At 47.1% G+C, this 23615-nt stretch overlaps 1 protein-coding gene across 1 annotated transcript in view; it reads right to left on the reverse strand.

The window, feature by feature from the left end:
- Positions 1 to 2604: 2604 nt before the first annotated feature.
- Positions 2605 to 23615, reverse strand: part of tshz3b (teashirt zinc finger homeobox 3b) — a 30059-nt gene continuing 9048 nt past the window's right edge. The window contains exon 2 of the mRNA XM_052062629.1: positions 2605 to 6150. Coding sequence (XP_051918589.1) covers positions 2627 to 6150 — 3524 coding nt within the window. The 3' untranslated portion in view covers positions 2605 to 2626. The remainder of the gene's footprint in view (positions 6151 to 23615) is intronic.

Raw genomic sequence — 23615 nt, forward strand, 5'->3', positions numbered from 1 at the left:
TATTTTTATATTTAGAAAATTAAACTGCAACACAATTCTCTTTTGTCTTCCTTTTTCCATTAAAAACATCAACTAGTGTATTTTTGTTAATTTATTTGAGTCAAGTCAAATTAAATATATCAAACATAAAGTCATAATACCTTTTTCAAGAGCATTTGTCATAATTTTCTAACATAAAGATAAAAATATTAAGACAACTACAGACAAAACAGACAGACAGTCCAAAAAATAGATCTGTAATTTTGAAAAAAAAATTTTTAATCCTAAAATTTGTTTCAAAATTCGCCGGTGTAATTTGTCCAAAAAAAAAGATTGGTATTAGTCTATTTCATTAATTTCATTTTTACATGGAAATAGGTGTGTGTGTGTGTGTGTGTGTGTGTGTGTGTGTGTGTGTGTGTGTTTGGTGAAAACACGGCACTGACAAACAATGATTGCAAAAAAAAAAACAGGTTCATTTATTTTAATGCTGCAGTAGAAAACAAGTTTGTCATCATCATCATCATAACATTAAGAACAAGGTGAATGTTTTCATTGTACAAGTACAACAAAATGAAGAGAAACGAAAGGACGTTTGTGTGGGTGTGTGTCCCCTTTACATGCTTCGTATGTTACACTTTGTATTTACATGTCACTTTGTGGGTGGGGAGTGGGGGTCAATGCAGCGCAACCACGGTTACCGTTCATGTGCCGCAACTCTCACCCCCGACCCCCAAGCCACAAATTTAAAGCTGCATTGCTTCCGGATGGCCGAGTCAAAGAAAATCCTTATAAATAATAAAATGACATCGAGATGTTCTCCCCTATTTTTTTTTTCCACATGTAAAGTGACAAAATGACCCTTGAACCCTTTGAGCACGGCATTTAATTCCATACAAATTCATTAAAACAAAACAAAAAAAACAGTAAGTTTTTTTTCGAGGCGACCTTCTCTTTTTGTCGTCATTTGATTAAATAACACATGTATATAAAAAAAGTCTTGTGCAAAACAATGCCATAAATGACTTTGTTTACTGTGCACCAGCAGTCATTATTCTTCTTTTTCTTGTCTTTAAATTAAAAAATAGAAGAAGGATGTATAATTTAGACAGGAATGAATAGTTTGTGGGGGTTTTTTTTCTTTATATATATATCTATCTACATATTTTACACAGACCTGAAGAAAAGGAGGTCCCTGAACAAATACACCTTGGGCGTTTTTTTCCCCCGCCTTTTAAAGACAGACAGAAAACAAAAAACTGTCACCTTTTCTGCATTCAAAGAGTGTAAAAGTTGACATTTGAAGTGCTTTTGTGTACTCAGAGCAAGAGGGCCACACTGAAAACAACAAAAATGGTCAAATTATCAAAAATAAAATCATGGCGGTAAAACAACAAAAGATAGCAAGGGAGAAAAAGGAACTTTTCAGACAGATGCTATTTTTCTTCATTGTGAGGACAAAATCGAAAAAATAAATTGGAATTTGGTAGGATGAAACAAATATCCATCCATTATTTGAGCCGCTTATCCAAATAATTGTACATACAATAAATACAATAAAAACAATACAAAAATTACAATAAAGAATGATGTACGCTTAAAGGAGCAAAAATTCATGAGAAAAAAAGAGTTTTTTCAAATGCTTTTAGGTGACAAAACCAAATCACTACGCTAACATGAATAGATTTCTATTTTTTTTTTTTACTAAAGTCGTCATTTGACAAGACACAAAGTATGTCTTTCACAAGAATGCTCACGTTTTTATGAGTGGAAAAAAATGTATTGATGAGAATCAAGATGTACTTTTTATGAAAGTGAAGTCAAATTATGATGCAAAAAAAATTCAAATTCAATTAAAGTCAAAATATCTTTTTCAAGAGTATTTGTTGTAATTTTCTTTCACGACAGCAGGCATGTTATATTTTAAGAGGTGAAAAAAGTCTTGAATATGACAAAAAAAAAAAGAAAAAACAAATTCATGTCAATGGAGTCAAAATATTTCAGAGAAAGTGGGAAAAAAGAAATACTAAGAACTCTGCGATTTGATGAGCAGAAAGTCAAAGCCCTGCAAAGAAAAACAAAAAAAATGACTCAGAAAGTGTGGAGGCGACATCATGATTGGAAATTTCTACAAGCATGATGACGAGGACTGATTTCAAGTGGAACGCAAGTTCCACAAACACCAAACAAGAACTGAAGCCTGACAGTTTCATTTTGACATTTACATCCTTTTCTCAAGTTGGCACTTCTCGTAAAAAAATAAAAAATAAAATAAATAAAACGCTCTTTCCTCACAACATCACAACACGTGTCGGATTATTTTCCCACTTTATTGTGTTAAGGGTTTTTATGTTGCCGTAATCCTCATGCGTACCTTACAGGCAAAACCAGAGAAGACTTAACCCCCCCCCCCCCAAACAAACAAAAAAACAAACAAAATATTTTCTTGTTGATGCATGCAATTTTTCCTCATGTCGAAATATAAAGTAATTTCATTGACACAAAATACACAGCACCCCATGTGTAGGATTTTTTTTTTCTTCTTTTCTTTGAAACTTCATATTTTGCATCTCAGGGCTCACGTTTGGAGGTTTGTTGAAAGTTCAGAACTTTCCAACAAATGTCGGGTAAAGTCACGTAATCCGCACTACTGCTTGTCCAGCTCACAAACGTACATGAGATGGTCCTCCGGGGACTTCCCGTGAGTCTTGCTGAGGTGCAGTTTGACGGCGTGCTTGCTGGCAAAAGTCCGGTTGCACAGTTTGCACTGGTGCGCCGCCGCACCGCCCCCCTCGTCCTCGTCATTGTTGGGAGACGCAGCTGCCGAATCAGGGGCGGGCAAGGATGAGGGCAGGGCCACGGGAAAAGACGGCAGGGACGAGGGCAAGGGGCGGCTGGACGGATGCAAGTGGGCCAGGAGCTTGTCGGAGAGTCCTTTGTGGTGGAGGCGTTGCTGCGAGATCTGGCCCAGGAGCTGCTCCCCGGAGAGCTTGGCCAGGTCGCGCAGCCGGAAGCCGAGGTGTGCCTCCAGGTGGCTGACGTAGGTTGACGGCGAGCGGATTTGCGAAGCGCAGTCGCTGCAGAAGAACACCGGGTGGCCCGAGTCCAGATTCTTCAGGAACTTGGTGCCGCCGGTGCGGCGCAGCTGGTACTTGACATTGGCCAGCCAGTGGGAGATGGTGGTCATGGAGAGACCGGTGAAGCGCGAGATGTGCATCCTCTCCTGCGGGCTCAGGTCGGACATCATGTACTTTCCGTCCGTGGTTTGCTTCAGGCTGGAGGCGAACTGGGCCTGCAGGATGAGGAGGTGTTGCGGGTTCCAGTTGGACTGGCGGCCTTTGCGCTTCTGGGCGGGCGACACCTCCTCCGCTTCCTCCTGTGTGGCTCCCTCCAATTCGGAGCGCTCTGACAAGCTGGTGGGTGTGGAGGCCTTCGAGAGGGCCTGGCTCTCTGTCAGGTTCCTCAGCATGTCAGAGATGTCAGACAGGGCGTTCTCTTTCATGGGGGACGAGGACATGAAGGAGGCTACGGCCGCAGAGGCTTTGGTCATGGCCGCCGTTGGGGAGGGCGATGCGCTTTTGTCAGCATGCTTGCCTTTGGTGAGATCCATCGGTTGCTCGTTGCCGCTGAGGTTCGGCTGGTAGAAGTAGCGATCCAGGTGGCCGCTGACGGACTTCTTTGCCTGGGCGGGCGGTGTGGATGCCGCCACCGCGGCCTTCTCGGCCAGGCTGTTGCTCATCTTGAAGAGCATGCTCATGGGATCCATGGAGGGCTGTGCGGGTTTGGCGGCCTTGCCCAGATGGGCGTTCATGACTGACTGCAAGGCGCTTAGAGGGTTGACGAAGGGCTGCTCCGGGGGCGGGTGGTCAGTGATGATGGCAGTGCTGCCACAGAGGGACCCGGGGTGAGGCGAAGCCGCAGCGGACCCCACGCCGTTCTCCGTGGGATCCTTCACACCGCTCTCCCCGTTTTTCTCCTTGCGGTTCGGAGCACTCGTCACTTTCTCGGGAGTTGGACAGCCTCCCGGTTTGGCGTCGTTTGGGGAATCTCCTCGGTGGGAGTCCTCTGCCTCGCTGTGGGATGGCGACGGGGTGGTTCTCATGGGGGAAGACCTTGTCACGCCACCCGGCTCCCTCATCTTCTCCTCTACTTTTGCCACTTTCTCAGACACTTTCATGACAAGCTCCTCCATGGCGTGGAAGTTATTTTTGGACAGTGGCGATGTTTGGCAGCCGGAAGGAGACGCCAGCGTCTGGTTTTTGCCAGTGGGCGACACCATCTCCGCCCCAGGGAACATGTACTTGAGTGGAGAGTTCTTTCCCGAGTTCCCAAGGGAGAGCTTCATTATGTTGGGGAGCTGGTAGGCAGCGTGGATGCTGGGGTAGCCTCCCCAGCTCGGAGCTCCATTTTGGGCTTTGTTGATGGCGGAGGTCACCGTGTTCTCCAAAGACTTGAGGATGTCCAGACCTCCTTTGGGACTTGCGTCCAGATCTTCCTCAGTCAGATACGTGTACTTTGACGAGATGTCAAACTTCTCCTCGGTTTCCTCTTCAACTCCGGACATCTTGGTGGAGTTATTGTTAACAACGCATTCTTTCGTGCATTCCTCCTCCTTCTCCTCCTTTTTGATCTCCAGCGCCATGCCGTTGGGTGAGACGCTTATGGGAGGAGGAACTGGGGCGGGTGGTGGCGAGAAGGTGGTGGCAGCCAGAGGAACCGACTGGACCTTCTCTTCTACGGTTGGCGTCGGTGCTGGGCTGGGCGTCTCTACAATTGGTTTGCCTCTCTTGATTGCCGAGTTGGTAACTTTGATAAAGTGTCCGGTCACCATCATATGGGCGGTGAGCTCCTGCAGGCTGTCGTGCGAGCTGCCACACTCCATGCACTTGAGGATTTGTGACTTCCGCGACTCAAACTGCCAGGCGTAGCTGGCGCCGTTCTGGTGGCCATAACGGTTGTTGGGCGTGATGTACGGGTGGGCAGTCCTCTGGAGAAGCTCGTTGGCATCGGACAGGCAGGCCGGTTTTGGCGTTGCCCCTCCGTTAGAGTCCGGTGAGCTTGGGATGTCCAGCTCCACGGGGGCTCTCTTTCGGGCCGAGATGATCTTAGGCGCCACCGGAGTCACGGGCTCCTTCAGAGGCACTTTTTGGTAGTGTTTGGTCTTAATCATGTGGACGCTTAAATCCTGGAGGGACTCAAAGGAGTGACCACAGTACATGCACTTCAGAACCTTCTGCGCGTCCTCCTTGCCTTCCATCTCCAACAAGGAGCGCTTTCTTGGTTTGGACCAGCGCTTGGTGCCCTCACTGTCCACCTCGTGGTTGTCGTCCCGGTAGTGTCCGGTCTCATTCATGTGAACCGTGAGCTCCACCAGGGTGTCGTACGCTGCACTGCAGTCTTTGCAACGGAACTTGCTCGCACCGGTGAAGATAGAGCCGTAGAGTTTGGAACTCTGGCGGTAGAGCTGCACGGTGCTGAAGAGGCTCGGCTCGGCGGTTGGTGCCGGCACGGTCGCCGCAGGGTGCTGGGCCAGGGCAACTCGGTTCTGGTGGTTCTGCGAGGACTGCTGGAGGGTTTTGGCGATGGCTGTCTGGTGCCAATCGTATCCGGCGCTACCGCAGCTGCTGCTACTGCTGCTGCTACTGCTGCTACTGTGACTACGGGGGGGCTTTTCCTGGGGTGGCTGAGTCAGGTTTAGGTTCAGGGTGGACCAGTAAGAATTGGTCAAGAAAGAGGTGTAGATGGCCTTCATCTTCTCCAGACTGTCAGCCACAGAGCCGGAACTGGAGAATATGGAGCCCGAAAGCACAGCTTCATCACCGCTCCCCGGGGTGGCAGCGTTGTCCGCGGCCGTCATGGCTGTGGTCGACAGTGACAAAACATTGGCCGGGTCTTTAAAAAGGAGAATGTCTTCCTCTGTTTTGAGTGGCGGACTCTCAAAGTCGGACATCCCGTCGCTGGATTCGCTCAGGTGAGACTCGCTGTCCATCTCCTGGCCCGAGAAGTCGGCGGCGGTGGGCGAGTCACGGGAGTCGGGTCCAGAGCCTGCTGCGTCATTCCCGTCCCGGCACAGGAACTTAGGAGCGGGTTCCTCTGCCTCCGGCATGGAGTCCTCTCCATCCACATCCTCATCCAGCAGTGCCGCTTCCTTCTCATCTTCGGGGACGTATGCTACGAGGGAGCACAGAGCAACATTTATTACAAATGATTCCATTCATCCGGTTTCAATACTGCTTATCCTTGATCAAGAGAGCTGGAGGCGATGTCAATTAACTTCGGACTTCACCCCGTACTGGTCGCCTGGGAACTGACCCCGAAACACACTGTCACGTGAATAACATTTTTTGGTCACTGAGAACACTCATCTTAGATTTTGACTGTTTAGTCCCTCCAAATATGTTTCGTTGCCTGTAACCACAGCAAGCGGAATTTGTTTGCATGTTTCATACACACAAGGACAACAAGTGCCCCGACCCCCGCCCATCATTTTTCTCACAAACTACTTCCTCTCATGCAGGAATCCTTCTGTCGGAATCCGGTCTTTGTTCTCCACTGAAGAGCATTAGTGGTAAAAGAAGCAGGGATAGATGGGTGGGTAGGGGTTGGGGGGGGGGGGTGATCAAACATCGCTCGCCACCTTCTTCTTCTTCCTCTCAAGGGGCAACAGCTTGAAATTAAAACTAAATTTGAAATTAATGAAGCACGTTGCAGCGGCAGCGGCGGTTTCAGAAGCAATAAATTACTTGTATCAACCTCGGAGACGGCACTTCCTGTCTGTCAATTAATACGTGGGCCGCCTCTAATGCCTTCCCGAACAGACACCCTCGCCGTTTCAATTAAGCGTGCCTCCTCACTCATTACGCCGCTCAGCCCGCCTCGTAAATAAAAATGAATGTTACGTGCGACAAATCTCCATAGCGCCGCCGCGCAAAAAGCCATTTGCTTCAATTACCAGAGATTAGAAAAACTTTGCCGTTATTATTTACAGTTTAGCCGGCGGGCCAGCCAGCCAGAGACGCGCTTCCGGCTTTCAATTCAGATGAAAACAGCAGGGCCGTTTGAGAAGAACAGCGAGGAAAAATCAAGACGAATGAAAGCACACCGGTGAACGTGGCGATCCATCAGAGGGACACACCAGAATGACTTGGGATTAAAAACCACACCTTTTTATTGTCTGTCAAGCAAAGCGAAAGCTTCGCGCCATAGCCTGCTATGTAACAATTTGGAAAATGTTTCTTGCGATTCTTTCATGGCGCCGTGTGACAACCTGAGCAGCAAAGCTCCATGTCCAAATGTGACTTTGTTGCTTCTGTGACAGCTCAAACTACAAGACAGCAAAAACATCAGAGTGAGAGAGAGAGAGCCTTTCGTGACAAAGTCGCCGTTTATTTAGCGAGACGCATCCACGAGCGACGCTGACTCTAGTTTAACATCAGTGGCTTTTGTTTTTTGTTTTGTTTTTTTGTTTCTTTAATATCGAGTTCACCATTCGCCCCATAAACTGCCTCATCTTTTCACACACATCTCCCGCTAACTACTGCAACGCATATTCCGTTTACCCCATGCATATACATGCACGTACATGCTCTGTTGTCAGTGATTTGGGGGCCGAAATCGGCCCGACATCCACCTTTGTCAATGGACGTAACAAAAAGAGATTCACTCCCGAGGGCCCTGTTTTCATAGACAACTGCCACATTTTCATTTTCCTGCTGAGGCAAGTCTAGTATGTCCTGTTTTTAGAATTTGTCAGACTGTGATACGCGTGGCTGGCCCTTCCGGGGCTTTTTCTATTCACATCCGGCAATTTGGTGATAAAAAGTAGACTAGACTTTAGACCGGGTGAAACCAGGTCTTAACATGTGGCATAGTGTGATTTTGGTGGATTATGGTGGATTCGCCGGCAGTCGAGTTGGCTCCGTCCACTCCCACAACGGGGGAGGCACCCATTTCTTCGAAAACTCCACCCGTACACACAGTGAAATTGCACTTTGCATGAAAATGGGGCCGCTACTCTTGACATCATGAGGATTTGGAAGCCGATCACCCATAAGCCAATTTTAAGAAAGCAATAACTGATCACTGATCCGATCAGACGACGTACCAATGTATTCAATAAAAGATCAACTTGTTTATTGACTGTTGAGTTGACAACTGCTATCAGCGGTTGCTTGGGACTGGCCCGGCCCACAAACAGACAAAATTTGCGTATAATTGACGACCATTAAAATGTATTGGGGCGGGTGGGTGGGGGGTGGTATATCTACTAAATACTCATACGAAAGAATACTAAGACTAAATTTAAGACGTATTTTGCGGATCGAATAAATGGTGTCATTAAGTGATCAATCGCTATACCGATTTTGCGCAAAATGCAATCCAGCCGATTGGATCTGTGCGAAGTCTACTCAAAGGCTGTGCTGATCTGAAATCCGAAGCAATGCACTGCCATCCATCCACGGGGACCTGTTTGACATGCTGACCTTCTTCCATGCCTTGCCAGTAAAAAAAACATCTCCACCAATAGATACGGCGAGCGGTTTGATTCCAGTTGACAAATTTGAGCTCTTGTTCGCATTATTTTCTGTGTAAAAACCATAATATAGCACCAGTGTGGCTATTTTGCAGGATTTGTGTCCGATGAAAGAGGCTGTCGTCTGTGGAGAATTTTGACCAAATATTTGACTCCGGCCTCCGCATCTCACTCTATGACCGCCTTCCGTGTTATTGTGGACGTTGCGCGCCATCTGTTGTGCAAACCGAGCGACAGCTGTTTACCAGCGAGACGCCGCCAAGGCCAAAGGTGGCGACCGATCGGCGCGCACCTGCCATCGCGAGCGCTCAAAACAAACGCGCGGCGTCGATGAGATCACGAGTGTCAGTTATTTGCGGATGCTTAACGCACCGTCATGATGTTTGTGGACCAGCAGATGCCGGCGTGACATCTCAACGACTGTTCGCCAAGAAAAACCCTCAACGCACGGGCTTCGACACGAGATTGATGATGGCCTCCACCAAGGCTTCAAGGCACAGCTGGATGCCATTTTTTTGGTCTTATCAGTGGAGCGTAACGGCCAATCTGTGATTAGGATCACTGGTGAACTTGGCCGCGTCTGCGTCTCAGCACCTGAAATGCACTCAGAGTAATCGTCTCGTCATGTGAGGCGCTCTCTGCTAAATGACTGGAGGATCACTTTGCGGGGGCGATACGGGACAGAATATGAGCCAATGGAAGAGGATGAGACATTACGGGACAAAACATCACGAGACACTATGGGACAAAATGCTACGACGGACACCGTAGGACATTATGGGGCATAACAAGGCGGCTTTCAAGTTGTGTGACACTAACAATTCTATTTGGTTGAGAGTAAATTTGGATTTACTTTGACATGCTTGCATTTAGTTGCACCACCTCGGATAAAAAATGGTCTCTTGCCCTCCCACTGCAATCTGGACTTTGGCCTGTTTTACTGCCACTTCTCTGTTCCCTCCACCCTGCTGCTTCGAGAGAGGGAGGTGGCACTGGGAGTTTTTCTCTGCTTTATTAGTACAAAAGGGGACAGAATGGAGCACAATAGACAAGAGAGGACATTATTGGATGCCATGCATGTTTTTGGAATGCGGGAGGAAACCGGAGCACCCGGAGAAAACCCGCGCAGGCCCGGGGAGAACATGCAAACTCCACACAGGGAGGCCGGAGCTGGAATCGAACCCGGTACCTCTGCACCGTGAAGTCGACGTGCTAACCACTGGACTGCCGGGCCGCCAGAAAATAACAATAGGTTGAAAATTTGCAAAAAAATGCCTGAATAGATCAGAAATGCTTTAAAGCAAACATGGTGCATCAGCATTTATCTGATACGCTGCAGGCAAATGGAATGAGCAGCAAACTGAAGTTAGCTCCGAGAGTGAATGCTTTTAAATCCAGGTGAACAATGATGCCCCCACCCCTGCCCCCTTGAGTATGAAATGCGCTGTGTGAATAAAACTGCCTCGTCTTGCCTTATGTTTACATTGAGCATGGACAGCTGGGATCGGCGCCGGCTCACCATCACGAGGAGAACGCAATCAGATAATGGATGGATGTTTTTTTTTTCCTCTTATTTTTCAGGACTCAAAAGGAGAAAAAAGGGGGAGGAATCTAGGACGGAAGAGGAGGACGAGGACGGATGCTGATCTTGGAATTGAGTCAACCTGCAGCTTCCACACACATGCACAGACTGCTGGCCGGCATCCATGCTGTGAGCTTCAAAACAACATGACCTCGGCCGACTGAGATAATTGCAGAGCAACACACGCGACCACACGTGCGCACACACTTGCACTCGGGCCAGCGTGCGAGCTCTGTGTTCATTAGCAGAAAAAGTGGCCACGGTGAGCCCAGGATGACTTTTCATCTGCAGGAGGGAGTGTGAGCTGCTTTCATTTGGCTGTTGGGAGTCCCGTCCATGTCCACTTTTTCCAATCACAGTGACAAAAATTAAAAATAACGAGACTCATCTGATTGTAAAATTCCAACAAAAGACAAAAAGTATCGCTCATAATCGGGACAAGCTTCAGCACAGCAAAAGATAAATCGGAACAATTATTTGCCAATGATGCAGTACAGCAGGCGACGACACAGTAAGGATGAAGAATAATCTGAAGACTGATTTAGCAAGGCAAGCCTGTCAAATCCCCACTTGACGAGATCCTTTAATGCGGTTCTTTCCCCGTCCCCTGCCGAGCTTATGTTAATGAACTTAATTGAACGGGACAATCGATAACGCTTAATCGTTGTCATTTGACAAATTAGTTGGCTACCAGCGTGCGCGTGTGCGTGTGTGTGTGATGTCATCAATTCGCAGTGAGTCAATTCTTAGAGTCCATATTAAGTTGAGCTTAGCACGCGGGTGTTTTCTGCCCCCCCCCTCCCTGCAAACCCGAACAGTGGAGTTTGGACTTTTTATATTCACTGTAGCTTGCACTATAACTGTGACTATTTGTTCTTCATAACTGTTAAGATGTATTATTCTCGTTATTGGGCCCAAACCGTGCGACAAATCGATGACAAAGAAAATTATTCGATATGTTACAAAACAAACTTTCCACCTCAATCGAATGAAAGCAAATGTGCATTTAAATAAAAAAGAAAACGACATAAAATTGATGGCAAATGAACAAAAATAAGAATACAAATAAAATATAGACATGCAATGTCTATATTTTATGTTATATTTATATATATATTTATATTATATTAAAATGTGAGTATAAAATGCATTTAATACAACAAAATAAAATTACAAGTACGACTAAAGAAACTGAAAATAAACAATAATGATTAAAAACGAAATAAAATTACAATTATCAATAATAAGAATAATCAAGATATATGTCCTCCATTTGGCACTCACACCCATACCGACCAAAATACGTACATAGAAACAAAACATATTTATTTGATGAATAAATACACCCAGCAAAAATAACTGTTGTTATTAAAATGTCAGCAAAAGCCTACTCGAACATCCAAACTTTATTTCTGGTCATTTCGAGGCACTTGAAACGGTGGCGCGACCGTGCTGAGTCCCAATTAACAAGTTTTGAAATGATGAAAATGCATCACAAAAAGCTGGCATTTGAACAAGGGTGTGTAGACTTTCTATAGATGCTCTAACTATGGTTGTCATGGTAACATCATAGCAACCTCTTAGTTGCTGAGGCATTTCCGCAGGAAAACAAAAAAACAACAACAGCACTTTGTCTGCTTACACGCTTGTAACAACAACCTGCAGCCAAACAGGAAGTGCATGTGCGCGCGCACACACACACACACACACACACACTTTGCACGTGTGTGAGTACGGTGATCCGTTTGGACAGCGCTGATCAAAAGATGTCATCCCACCTCGGGAGCGCGCGCGCAAGCCTCCCAGTAAATCAGCGCAGCGCGTAAATAAAGTGACAGGATCACTTTACGGGCCCGTCAAGCAGGCAGCGGAGGCCATTACGAAAACGCCGCGCTCGCCTAGCACACCCTTAATGGACGCCAGATCGCTCTTTACCACTGCGCTCGCGCTACCTCTGCCAAGGCCAACTTGCTCGGGACAATCAGGTGAGGACTCCCAAATGGGTTTGTGTGACATTTCGTTGACAAACCCCCCTCCCCCCCCCCGCCCAAAAAAAAAGCTTTATATCCTGAAACATTGAGTGTTTGTTAGCATTTTTATGTAGTTGAAAAGGATGACAAAGTCTACAATTTACATCGTCGAATGTTGTGATAATTGTTTATTTTTGTTGTTGTTTTTTGTTTTTTTTGCAGCAAATGTTAGCATCGGCGTAGTTCATTTTGTCTGGAGTTTCCTAAATCCCACAGCGATGAAAGAAGTCAAGTGTTTTTTTTTTGGTGTGCTAGTGCGCTAAAATGGGAAGGATCCCAAACAATGAATGAACACATTTAGAAGTGGCACAGATCATTTTGTTCACATTTTTTCTAATTTGGCCATGACTAAAAGATGACTAGGGCGGCCCGGTAGTCCAGTGGTTAGCACGTTGGCTTCACAGTGCAGAGGTACCGGGTTCAATTCCAGCTCCGGCCTCCCTGTGTGGAGTTTGCATGTTCTCCCCCGGGCCTGCGTGGGTTTTCTCCGGGTGCTCCGGTTTCCTCCCACATTCCAAAAACATGCGTGGCAGGCTGATTGAACACTCTAAATTGTCCCTAGGTGTGAGTGTGAGCGTGGATGGTTGTTCGTCTCTGTGTGCCCTGTGATTGGCTGGCAACCATGTGAAGTCCCATGATATGCTATAGTGTCCCATAATGTCCTCTCTTTGTCTATTGTGCTCCAAAATTGCCAAACTTAAGTTGAATATCCTGCATTTGACCCAAAATTTGGGGGACAATTTGCCTCTGATGTTGCTCAAATGTGCGAGTGAAATCATCATCTGAGCGACGTATAAAACGAGGGTGATTTAGATTCGTCTTCTGCTATATTTGCTCCTCCCTTGGCGCTATTGTTTTGGACCTTTGACATGAAACAACAGGTAGCTTGTGTGATTGAAGTAAAAGTTCATTGCAATGCCGTACTTTTTTTTTTTTTTGAACATGTATGATATTTTGCAATGTTAAACGGTGAGTGCAAAACAGGTTCTCTCCATTTGCCAGACTCAAAATTGTTTTGGAACGCACACCGAATGAAGGCTAACTAGCATAGCGTAACAGATTGTTGGATAAGACGCTCTGGCATGAGATGAAATATTAATGGCTTGATCCAGACGAGATCCTTATGCCTTGGCGGACGGAGGTCTCTGCTTCCGCTCTTTGTGTCCACTCAGGCCAACGGATTATCGCCATCGAATCCAACAAGAAATTTTGTGCATAGACGACACTCGGACCGAGACGAAATGTCCAAACGGAGGCGGCTGAGCGAAAGAATGCCAGCCCTCCAGTACATGTATATCAAAGAAAGGTGCACAACATTCCGGGAGGAGAGAGGCGAGGCGTGGTGTGGGGGTGGGGGGGGGGGGGGGGCGTGGGGGTTGTGGGGAAAGGCAATAAAGGCCGGGGCGCTCGGAGGCAATTTAGAATGCAAAACACCAACCATTAAGTTTACACATTATCTTTTAATTTAATCTGGAATGATTTATAATCCATCACGATCGGGCGGCAGCCGCATCCAATTATTCACCGCCGCTTGATTGACAACAAAGGTGATTTATTAAGCTCATAAAAAAAATAATAACACTAATAATAATAATATATATATATATATTTTAAAGCTGCATCAATATATATATATAATAGGGTGTCTCTTAGGCATGTTTCCAGATACGTATGTGTGCTAGTGTCCTCGTTTTATTTATTTATTTTTTGGGGGTGGGGGGGGCAAGCCATGACAAGTCAACTTCTAGCGCTGACACAAAGTAACAAATATATGAACGAATGTGGTCAGTGAAATGTCTCATTTAATAGCATTTGGGTAATTCCACATGCATTTTCTTGATTTATTTCGGAATTGCTTTTCCTCACAAGGGTTGCGGGGGGCGGGGGGGGGGGGGGGGGGATTGCTGGAGCCAATCACAGAGCGCACAGTCGAACAACCATCCGCGCTCGCACTCACACCGCGGGACAATTCAGAGTGTTCAATCAGCCTGCATGTTTTTGGAATGTGGGAGGAAACCGGAGTACCCGGAGAAAACCCACGCAGGCCCGGGGAGAACATGCAAACTCCACACGGGGAGGCCGGAGCTGGAATTGAACTCGGTACCTCTGCACTATGAGGTCGACGCACTAACCACTCGCACACCGAACCGCCCGAGAAGATAAAGTGAGGGTGTTATTTCAAAATAACTTTTCCCCCCCTCTGCCATGACAACACCCAACCATTTACAAAAAAATGTGTTTTGTTTCGAATAAACTTTTATTTTTTTTATCTATATGCACACCCACTTATGTACTGCACATGTACATACTATATATGTATAGATATATTCATTCATTCATCTTCCGTACCGCTTGATCCTCACTAGGGTTGCAGGGGGTGCTGGAGCCAATCCCAGCCGTCTCCGGGCAGTAGTTGGGGGACACCCTGAATCGATCACCAGCCAATCGCAGGGCACACAGAGACGAACAACCATTCACGCCCACACTCACACTGAGGGACAATTTAGAGTGTTCAATCAGCCTGCCACGCATGTTTTTGGAACGTGGGAGGAAACCGGAGCACCCGGAGAAAACCCACGCAGGCCCGGGGAGAATATGCAAACTCCAAACAGGGAGGCCGGAGCTGAACCCGGTACCTCTGCACTGTGAAGCCCACGTGCTAACCACTGGACTACCGGCCCGCCCTGTATAGATATAGATAAACCTAAAGGCACGCACCCAAGTGTGCGGCCAGCAGCGAGCACGGAGCCCGAAGAGAGAGAGCGACGCATAACATCAGTCAGCTTTTAACATTTTGCCTCCCTCTTTTTTTCCCTTTGTACCTCTTTTCTTGACTGCGCTCATTTAGGCCTCGGGCTCGCTCCGGGTTCTACACACACGCACGCACACAAATCTCCCACTTTTTCAAGCGAGAGAGAGAGAGAGAGAGAGAGAGCGGAGAAGAAAGTCTGCATTCTGACATGACTGAAAAGAGAAGCGCACAGCTCGGGGGGGGGGGGGGGGGTGTTTATTCGATGGAGATCAATGGCCGTTTGATTAGTTGCCGTTTGTCTTTGGATGGAATGAATTAGCGCACTACTTTTTTGTCCTCCTCCGGCATTTTACTCTGAAAATGGCAAGAATTCCAAAATATCCAACTTTACGTTTTCAGGTTTGTTTTTTTTTGACTTTGAAAAAGCAGAGAAACTGTGACAAGAACACTGAGTGTGAGGCCAGATGTTTTGTTTGGTTTTTTTCGTTTTTTTGCCTTTGAGACACTTCAAAGTGTAAAAAGTTTTTTTTTTATTGGGAGACCCCCACGGCATCGATGCTGACGCCCCACGCTGTTTTTTTTTTTTTGTACATGGCGTTTGCCACTAACTCCGGGAACTGCGTCGTCATTTTTCACGACCGCGACACACCTCCTACAACCAGCCGCAACACTCGATTTCTCACATCCACGTAGATATTCCGTCGGAGTGTGAGTGGCCCCAACTTGGCCGCTTCAAACGTTTCTCTCCCTGCTGCAGATGGACGACTGAATCACAGATTAACCCCTTCTCCTAGTCTTTGTCTTTGACGTAAAAGCTGTGCTGATCACACAGTCCAAAGCCATGCAAGGGCGCCATCTGGAGAGAATCTTCAATCCTTGTTTGACGCGCTACCCAAGCGCCGGCAGCAAACCAAATTTGACATGTTCATTTTTGAAACGCTCACCTTTGTCTTGAAAAGCTACTTTTGAAAGCGGGCTCGAAACCCGACCCGCCTCATCCTTCACTCGAAAAACCCGAAGAGCAAATCCTTTGATCCTTGCGGAACTTTTCATGAGCAATTTGGGCCCAAATGACGTTGAAATTCTTGGGATTTATCTCTCTTTCTCTCACCTACCGTTGTTATGTCTCAGTGTGCGCCCGCTGTGCGCGGCCTGCAGATAAGCGACAACGATAAGGGGCGGGGAAAATGCGGGACGCCAAAACACGAGCGGGACGGCACGAAGCACAACTAACAATCGCTCCCGTGAGAGCGGAGGTGTTACGACAGCGTCCTGACAGGAAGAAAATGACGATGGTGGAGTATCACGGGAGAGTTTTACATCAGAGTGTTACAAAAGATTGTTCCAGAGGAAGTGATCGGAAAGCGTTTTGGACAGTCGAGTGCTGCAAGAGAGTCGCTGATGAGCAGGACGGGTCCTCAACCTGGCCTGCAACCTTCAACTAAAAGGGTAACTCAGAAATCTCAGTTTCATCTGCCAACCATGTAGAAACCTGGAAGCCAGGCCCTGATGTGGAACCCCAACTTGAACCCAAAGCATCATCCACTTGAAATGATGTTGAATCAAGCCTCCGTTCTTCCTCAGTTCACACGTTAAGTCAAGTCAAGTCAAGTCAAGAGTATTTCTGGAGCACTTTCAAACAGCCATGGCTGCATACAAAGTGCTGTCCATGGAGCGATTTAACATACACAATAAACAGTAAGACGAATCGGTAATAAAGGCGGTAGAAAGCACCAAGCAGTAACATCAAGAACAAGTCAAGTCAAGTCAAGAGTATTTGTGGACCACTTCAAAACAGCCATCGCTGCATACAAAGTGGTGTCCATGGAGCGATTTAACATACACAATAAACAGTAAGACGAATCGGTAATAAAGGCGGTAGAAAGCACCAAGCAGTAAAATCAAGAACAAGTCAAGTCAAGTCAAGTCAAGAGTATTTCTGGAGCACTTTCAAACAGCCATCGCTGCATACAAAGTGCCATACATGGAGCGATTTAACATGCACAATAAACAGTAAGACAAATCGGTAATAAAGGCGGTAGAAAGCACCAGACAGTAAAATCAAGAACAAGTCAAGTCAAGTCAAGAGTATTTCTGGAGCACTTTCAAACAGCCATCGCTGCATACAAAGTGCTGTCCATGGAGCGATTTAACATACACAATAAACAGTAAGACGAATCGGTAATTAAGGCGGTAGAAAGCACCAAGCAGTAAAATCAAGAACAAATCTAAGTCATGCATTCCCACAAATTTTTCCAGACCGAAGCAAGATTTGTAAGTGGACGAAGGGCCAAGCGAAAAATGGAACTCGGCCTTCTCATCTGGCCTCAGCATCAGTGAAAAAGTGGCATTCAAGTGGGGGCTTTGATGGAGTGGGCGGTCAACGGCGAACAAGCTCTCGCTGCTTTGGCTGCTTTTTTTTTTCCATTCTCTCTCTCTCTCTCTCTCTCTCTCTCTCTCTCTCTCTCTCTCTTCATGTGCCGCTAATGAAGGAGCCTGCCAGTGGAAGCTCTTTTATCTGCACCGTCCCCGCGAGTGTCTGCAGTCATCAACAGTTGCAGGTGTCACACGCCAGAGCTGCCACAAACCCAAACGGCCCTTCTCGCTCCCCCCCACCACCCCCTCGCACCTTTTACGCTTGCTCATTCTCTCTCTCTCTCTCTATCTTTTTAATTATCTTTCTCCCGCCGTTTGATTAATTATTGGGTTGCAGGTGAAAAGCCTTGACTGACGGCCCCTCTGTCGCCGTCAAAAGCAAACAGCTGCCAGCGTGATCGCCTAGCAACCCGCCGCTGATGGATTAGCGCCGGCCGACGGACCGCTCGCCGTAAATCAGCACATCTGCACGACACGGCCGGGAGGGGGGTGTTGCATACCCGGAAAGAAAAAAACTAATCATCGAAACATGTTCTGCTGTGATGTAGCAACATGGCACATGCGTGCAAATAGAGTGTGGCTCACATCTGCATACAAACGTGCTTTACATCCATGTCGGATGGAAATGCAATAAGGAATCGTCGTCGTGAATGTCATGTCAGGTTACAATTAGGCAATAATGGTAAGCTCACTGACTGCCAGACATGTTCAAGAATTTCGACTGATCTTCCGAGACCCACAGAATATTGTGTTACAATATTAGCATCGTTGAGCAGGTTGGATACTTGGATGGAGTATCATAGGACAGTTCTGAAATGATTCAGGTCTTCCTTTCGGGAAAGGTGTTATTTTGTTATCATTGCAAGTCTTGAATCTGATTGAATGGCCATGGCACGTGGTGCCCCTCAAGGGTCAATCATTGGAACCCTTTTGTTTGGTCTTACTGTACGTATTCCTTTGGGTCAAATGCAGGTGAAACGCAATATTCATTCATTCATTCATCTTCCGTACCGCTTGATCCTCACTAGGGTCGCGGGGGGGTGCTGGAGCCCATCCCAGCCGTCTCCAGGCAGTAGGCGGGGGACACCCTGAATCGGTTGCCAGCCAATCGCAGGGCACACAGAAACGAACAACCATTCACGCCCACACTCACACCTAGGGACAATTTCGAGTGTTCAATCAGCCTGCCATACATGTTTTTGGAATGTGGGAGGAAACCGGAGCACCCGGAGAAAACCCACGCAGGCCCGGGGAGAACATGCAAACTCCACACAGGGAGGCCGGAGCTGGAATCGAACCCGGTACCTCTGCACTGTGAAGCCGACGTGCTAACCACTGGACTACCGGGCCGCCCTGAAACGCAATATTATATTTATAAATGTCCCCAAATGATGGCACTTCAGTGAAAGTGTGCTGTCACTGTCCGGAGCAAATGAGCGACTGCATCAGCTAACGTTACTTTCGGCTCAACCAAAAGGAGGTCAATGTTCTCAGCAATTATGAAGAGTTTTGCTCTTACAAAACATCTGTTTTGAATATAGTATGAACTATTGTAGTAAAACTCAACCCATAAAAACTTATACATACATCGCCTCAAGAACCCCAAACCTCGAGCGTACAAGATGGGACTGTATCTCACAATCAACTTTTATCAGTATGAAAACTTTCAATAAATAACATCGTATTCACCAGAGATGTGAATAAAGATGCTCTTGCCTGTCTGTGTGTGCTAATTTGGTCAAACTAAAAACTCATTAAAAGCGAATGCATGGGAAAAAACAAAGTCACACTGAAATAAAAATTAACCCTAATGAAAACTTCCACATTATTATAACAACCCCCCTCCCCACACACACACACACTTTTCCCGGATTTAAAAGAAGGTCTAACCCAAGATGAATGAGATGAAAAAAAAAGAAAAAAAGAGCCTGTTGATGGATATGAAGGCAACCCTGCCATTCATCACCGCACTCTTATTTAGACTGGACGGCTACAGAGCTGTAACTCGAGCTACCAAAGTGTGTGTGTGTGTGTGTGTGTGTGTGCGTGTGCGTGTGTGTGTACACAGAGGCAGGAAGCGGCGATAGTCAGGGTCAGGACAAAGGGAGGAAATGAAGGATCACAGTGAAGTGAGGGGACCAAGACGAACAAGAGGAACAAGTTTCCTTCCGGGCAGCAAATAAAAGACAAAAAATGTCCACCTTCCAACACTGTTTCATGCACCAGGGGGTCCCGGCGGACCCCCGAGTAGGCTTTGATGTCCACCGTTTCCTGTCCAATGAGAAGCCTTCAAAGCACCTCCTAATAAACTAATTGAAGAAAAACGGCCATTGCTTTACTCAACAGCACTTATTAGGAGGAAGGTGTGTACTTTTTGACGTCAAATTCCTCAAATAGTTGAGTGCTGAAATTAGTTGACAAGTCCATATTAGAAAAATAAGCGCTTCTTGTGTCTTTACACAACTTTAAAACGACACGCCCGCATCTCGCTACTTACACACAGTGGTTAGCACGTGGGCTTCATAGTGCAGAGGTACCGGGTTCGATTCCAGCTCCGGCCTCCCTGTGTGGAGTTTGCATGTTCTCCCCGGGCCTGCGTGGGTTTTCTCCGGGTGCTCCGGTTTCCTCCCACATTTCAAAAATATGCATGGCAGGCTGATTGAACACTCTAAATTGTCCCTAGGTGTGAGTGTGAGCGTGAACGGTTGTTCGTCTCTGTGTGCCCTGCGATTGGCTGGCAACCGATTCAGGGTGTCCCCCGCCTACTGCCCGGAGACAGCTGGGATAGGCTCCAGCACCCCCCGCGACCCTAGTGAGGATCGAGCGGCTCGGAAGATGAATGAATGAATGAATGAATGCCATCAGTGCGTTTCTTGAGCGAGCGCTAGAGGCTAGCAGTTCTGGATTTATTGAATTTGATTCTTTAATTTCCTCAAATAATGCCCATTTGCTCACCTGTTGAATCATCACTTCAGAAAAATGAACACCTACCTCAATCCCCCCCCCCCTAACAAAACCAAGTCAATGTTTATTGACACCATTATGGAGAGTAAAACCTTCTTTCAGAGGCTTAGCAAAAATCTCGCTACAATGTTGCGTGTGCGATCAAGTCACTTGAATTAGCATGTGTTGCTAATCAAATGTCCAGTGAGAGTCGTACTTTTGCGGCGATGCGCATTGTGCTTCATTCTCTTACAATGACACAGTCGCACACACACACACACACACACACACACACACACACACACACAGTTTGATGAATGACATCTGTCAGTGTGCGTCAATGATGGATGATGGCAGGAAACGGAAAGTTTTGGGCCACAAGGCGTCCGTCTCTCCTTGGTGCCAAAGGCCGAAAATCTGTCGACGCGGCAAAACGTGCCGACTCGTCTGTACCTCAACAGTTTGAACTTTGAACTGCTAATTTATCAAACGATGACGTCGACATTGTGACTGGCTCCACGTTGTTCTATGCTAACGTTCTCTTTAGGACCCCAGAAATAGGTGAAGAATACATTTCCTGTGTTGACACACCCACAAAAGACACCCCCCCCCAACCCCCAAACAAACAAACAAGAAAAAAAACCCTCGTCAAAAGCCCAAACATGGACCTACACCCCCACAAAACGTGCCCTCCACAGCCCCGTGTGGAACGGCATTTCCGAAGGTGCCCATGGCTAATTAACGTATCTCTGCGGGGTGTGTGTGTGTGTGTGTGGGGGGGGGGGGCGGTGGTGCGTATCTGAGTAATGTTTTTGATCTCTGCGGCTGATAAGCGCATAGCTAATGAGCTTTCAAAGTCAGCAAAGACGGGAGTGGCCGCTCCCCGCAATTATTGACAGATGCCTTTTCCTCCTTTTCCTCCGCCGCGCCATAAATCCTGGCCCGCTAATGAGCTTGAGAAGTGCCACCCTGCCAGTCAGCTAATGAAACTGAGCGGGGGGATGGAGTGCAGGTGGGGGGGGGGGCATGTGTGTGTGTGTGTGTGTGTGTCTCCTCTGACACAATTTTTCCCTCTTGAACTGCTCACTGCAGATGTGCTAGCAACAACCAGACCCGAGCTGAACGTCGGTGGCTTTTTTTTTTTTTTGCACGTCATTCACCTTTCGCGCCTTGAAGTGCGAGATCTTTTCTCAAGATCGCGACAGACTTTTTACGACCTCGATTCAACTACCACAACACTCTTTCCCGTTAAATTTGAGCTCCCGGGAACTTAAAGTAGAAACATTGTCCGGAAAATGTACTTTTTCGTAAAACTTTCAGAGATAGGTTGAGCTCAGTTTAGCAAGGCTCTTTTGAAGCTTCCCCTGTCGCAAGCACCTTCTTTCAGAGCACGAGCACGCGTGTTTGGACCGCTTGAAGTGCTTCCAGGAACCTTTGGTGCCAGAAGAAGCTTGGGAGACCCTTTGTGGTGTGCTCAGCGGTTTTGAACTGCAAGCACAGCGACCGCCGGTTCCAACAACGCCCTCACCTGCCAACAAATCACCACACGGAGCACGACCAGAGCGCCGCTTCCTGCTTTCTTTCCACACGACGACGCGGACGAAGCGAGCATCTGAAAGTGATCACGACATGAAACAAGGGGGGAGGGGTGTGCCGGTCGTGCATGCGCGAAGAGGAAGCCGCTGTCAGCGTGAGATGGATGTCAGCGCAGGCTAACTGTGATTACGCCCGCTTCCGTGCCGTTCGTCGCGGGCGTGCGCACACGCGCGGTCCCCACGACTACGACAATTAAGGATGTAACAAATTAAATCAATAAAAAATGAGAGGCGCCTCATGAATGAATCTCGATGAAGGTTTGGCGCGTTTTTCATGAGTGTGAATATTTCACAACAAAAATAATGGCTAGTGTGCTTTTTTTTGTGCCCCTTTTTCAAAAATGAGACGACGTTGAGCCCCTTTGAAGATGGGATTTCAGAATGCAGGGGGACTTTGGGTTGACATTCCGATGCTACTTTGTTCAAATGTCTGACCTTTCAGGAAGATTTCAGGCCAGTGTCATTTTTGATGCCACTTTGTCTGTCTGTCTTATAGTGTTGGTTTTATTGGACTTAACTGCAGCATTTGATACAGTGGATCACAGTATTCTGCTGACTCGTTTGCAGCACTTGGTGGGCATTGGCGGCAGTGCTCTTGAGTGGTTTAGGTCCTATCTAGCTGACAGGACCTTTTGTGTCAGCCTTGGCTGCTCTGAGTCACGCAGTGCTCCCCTGTCATGTGGTGTTCCACAGGGCTCAATTCTGGGGCCTTTGCTGTTCTCGCTGTATCTGCTCCCATTGGGTTCCATCTTAAGGAAACATGGTATTCCCTTCCACTGCTATGCAGATGACTGCCAGATCTATGTCCCACTGAGCAAGAAAGACGCCTTCTCATTAAGGCCACTCCTATCCTGTCTGGAAGAAATCAAAACCTGGATGGCACAAAATTTCTTGAAATTCAACGAAAACAAGACAGAGGTGATATTGTTTGGTCCCAGTGGCCCTTGTACATTCCATCCTGTAGACTTGGGCCCCCTGTCTCCTTATCTGAAATCAACGGTCTCAAACTTGGGCCTTAAACTGGACAGTGATTTCAAATTCGGCAAGCCTCCTCGCTGCCCATCTTTAAAGCCCTCCTCAAAACTCACTTGTATTCTTTGGCGTTCGACTCAGCATGATTTGACCTTGATTTTACTGTTTGGTGCTTTTCCACCGCCTTTATTACCGATTCGTCTTACTGTTTATTGTGTATGTTAAATCGCTCCATGTACAGCACTTTGTATGCAGCGATGGCTGTTCGAAAGTGTTCTAGAAATACTCTTGACTTGCCTTAACTTGACTTTGTTCGGATGTAGAACTTTTTCTCATTTTTCTCTCAAGACATTTTCAAATTCCACGACTTTTTGGAGACATTTGGAATCCTTTGGGAGGATCATTAGCCAGCGCTCTAATCCAATTTGGTCCATTCCAACGGCCTTTTCAAGCACCGCCGACTTTGTAAGGGCCCTTTGAATCCCATTTGGAATCGTTTGAAGACTTTTTAGTATGTTTCTTTAGTCACCGATAACAATGTAAGACTTTCAGGACGTTGGCGAGAGTTCTTCCGACTTGCTCTCGGAGATCTTGATGGAATGCAAATGTCGGAGGCCACGATTTCAAAGCTTCTCCGGCGATGACTTATTGTCATGTGACTTGTCGACGCGGCGTCGGCACACTCATCTCGAATCAAATATCCGACTCTCTTTGAGAGTCGCGGCATCCTCTCGCCACATCGTCTGGCTGCGACGTGGAGGGAGATGCGGGGGGTGGGTGGCGGTCTCCTGAGCCAATTTAAGGACTAAGTGTTGATGCGTCAGCGATTGACTGCCGGCTGTTGGCGGTGATG

Source organism: Hippocampus zosterae, chromosome 4 (genome assembly GCF_025434085.1).
Source record: "Hippocampus zosterae strain Florida chromosome 4, ASM2543408v3, whole genome shotgun sequence".
NCBI classification, from domain to species: domain Eukaryota; kingdom Metazoa; phylum Chordata; class Actinopteri; order Syngnathiformes; family Syngnathidae; genus Hippocampus; species Hippocampus zosterae.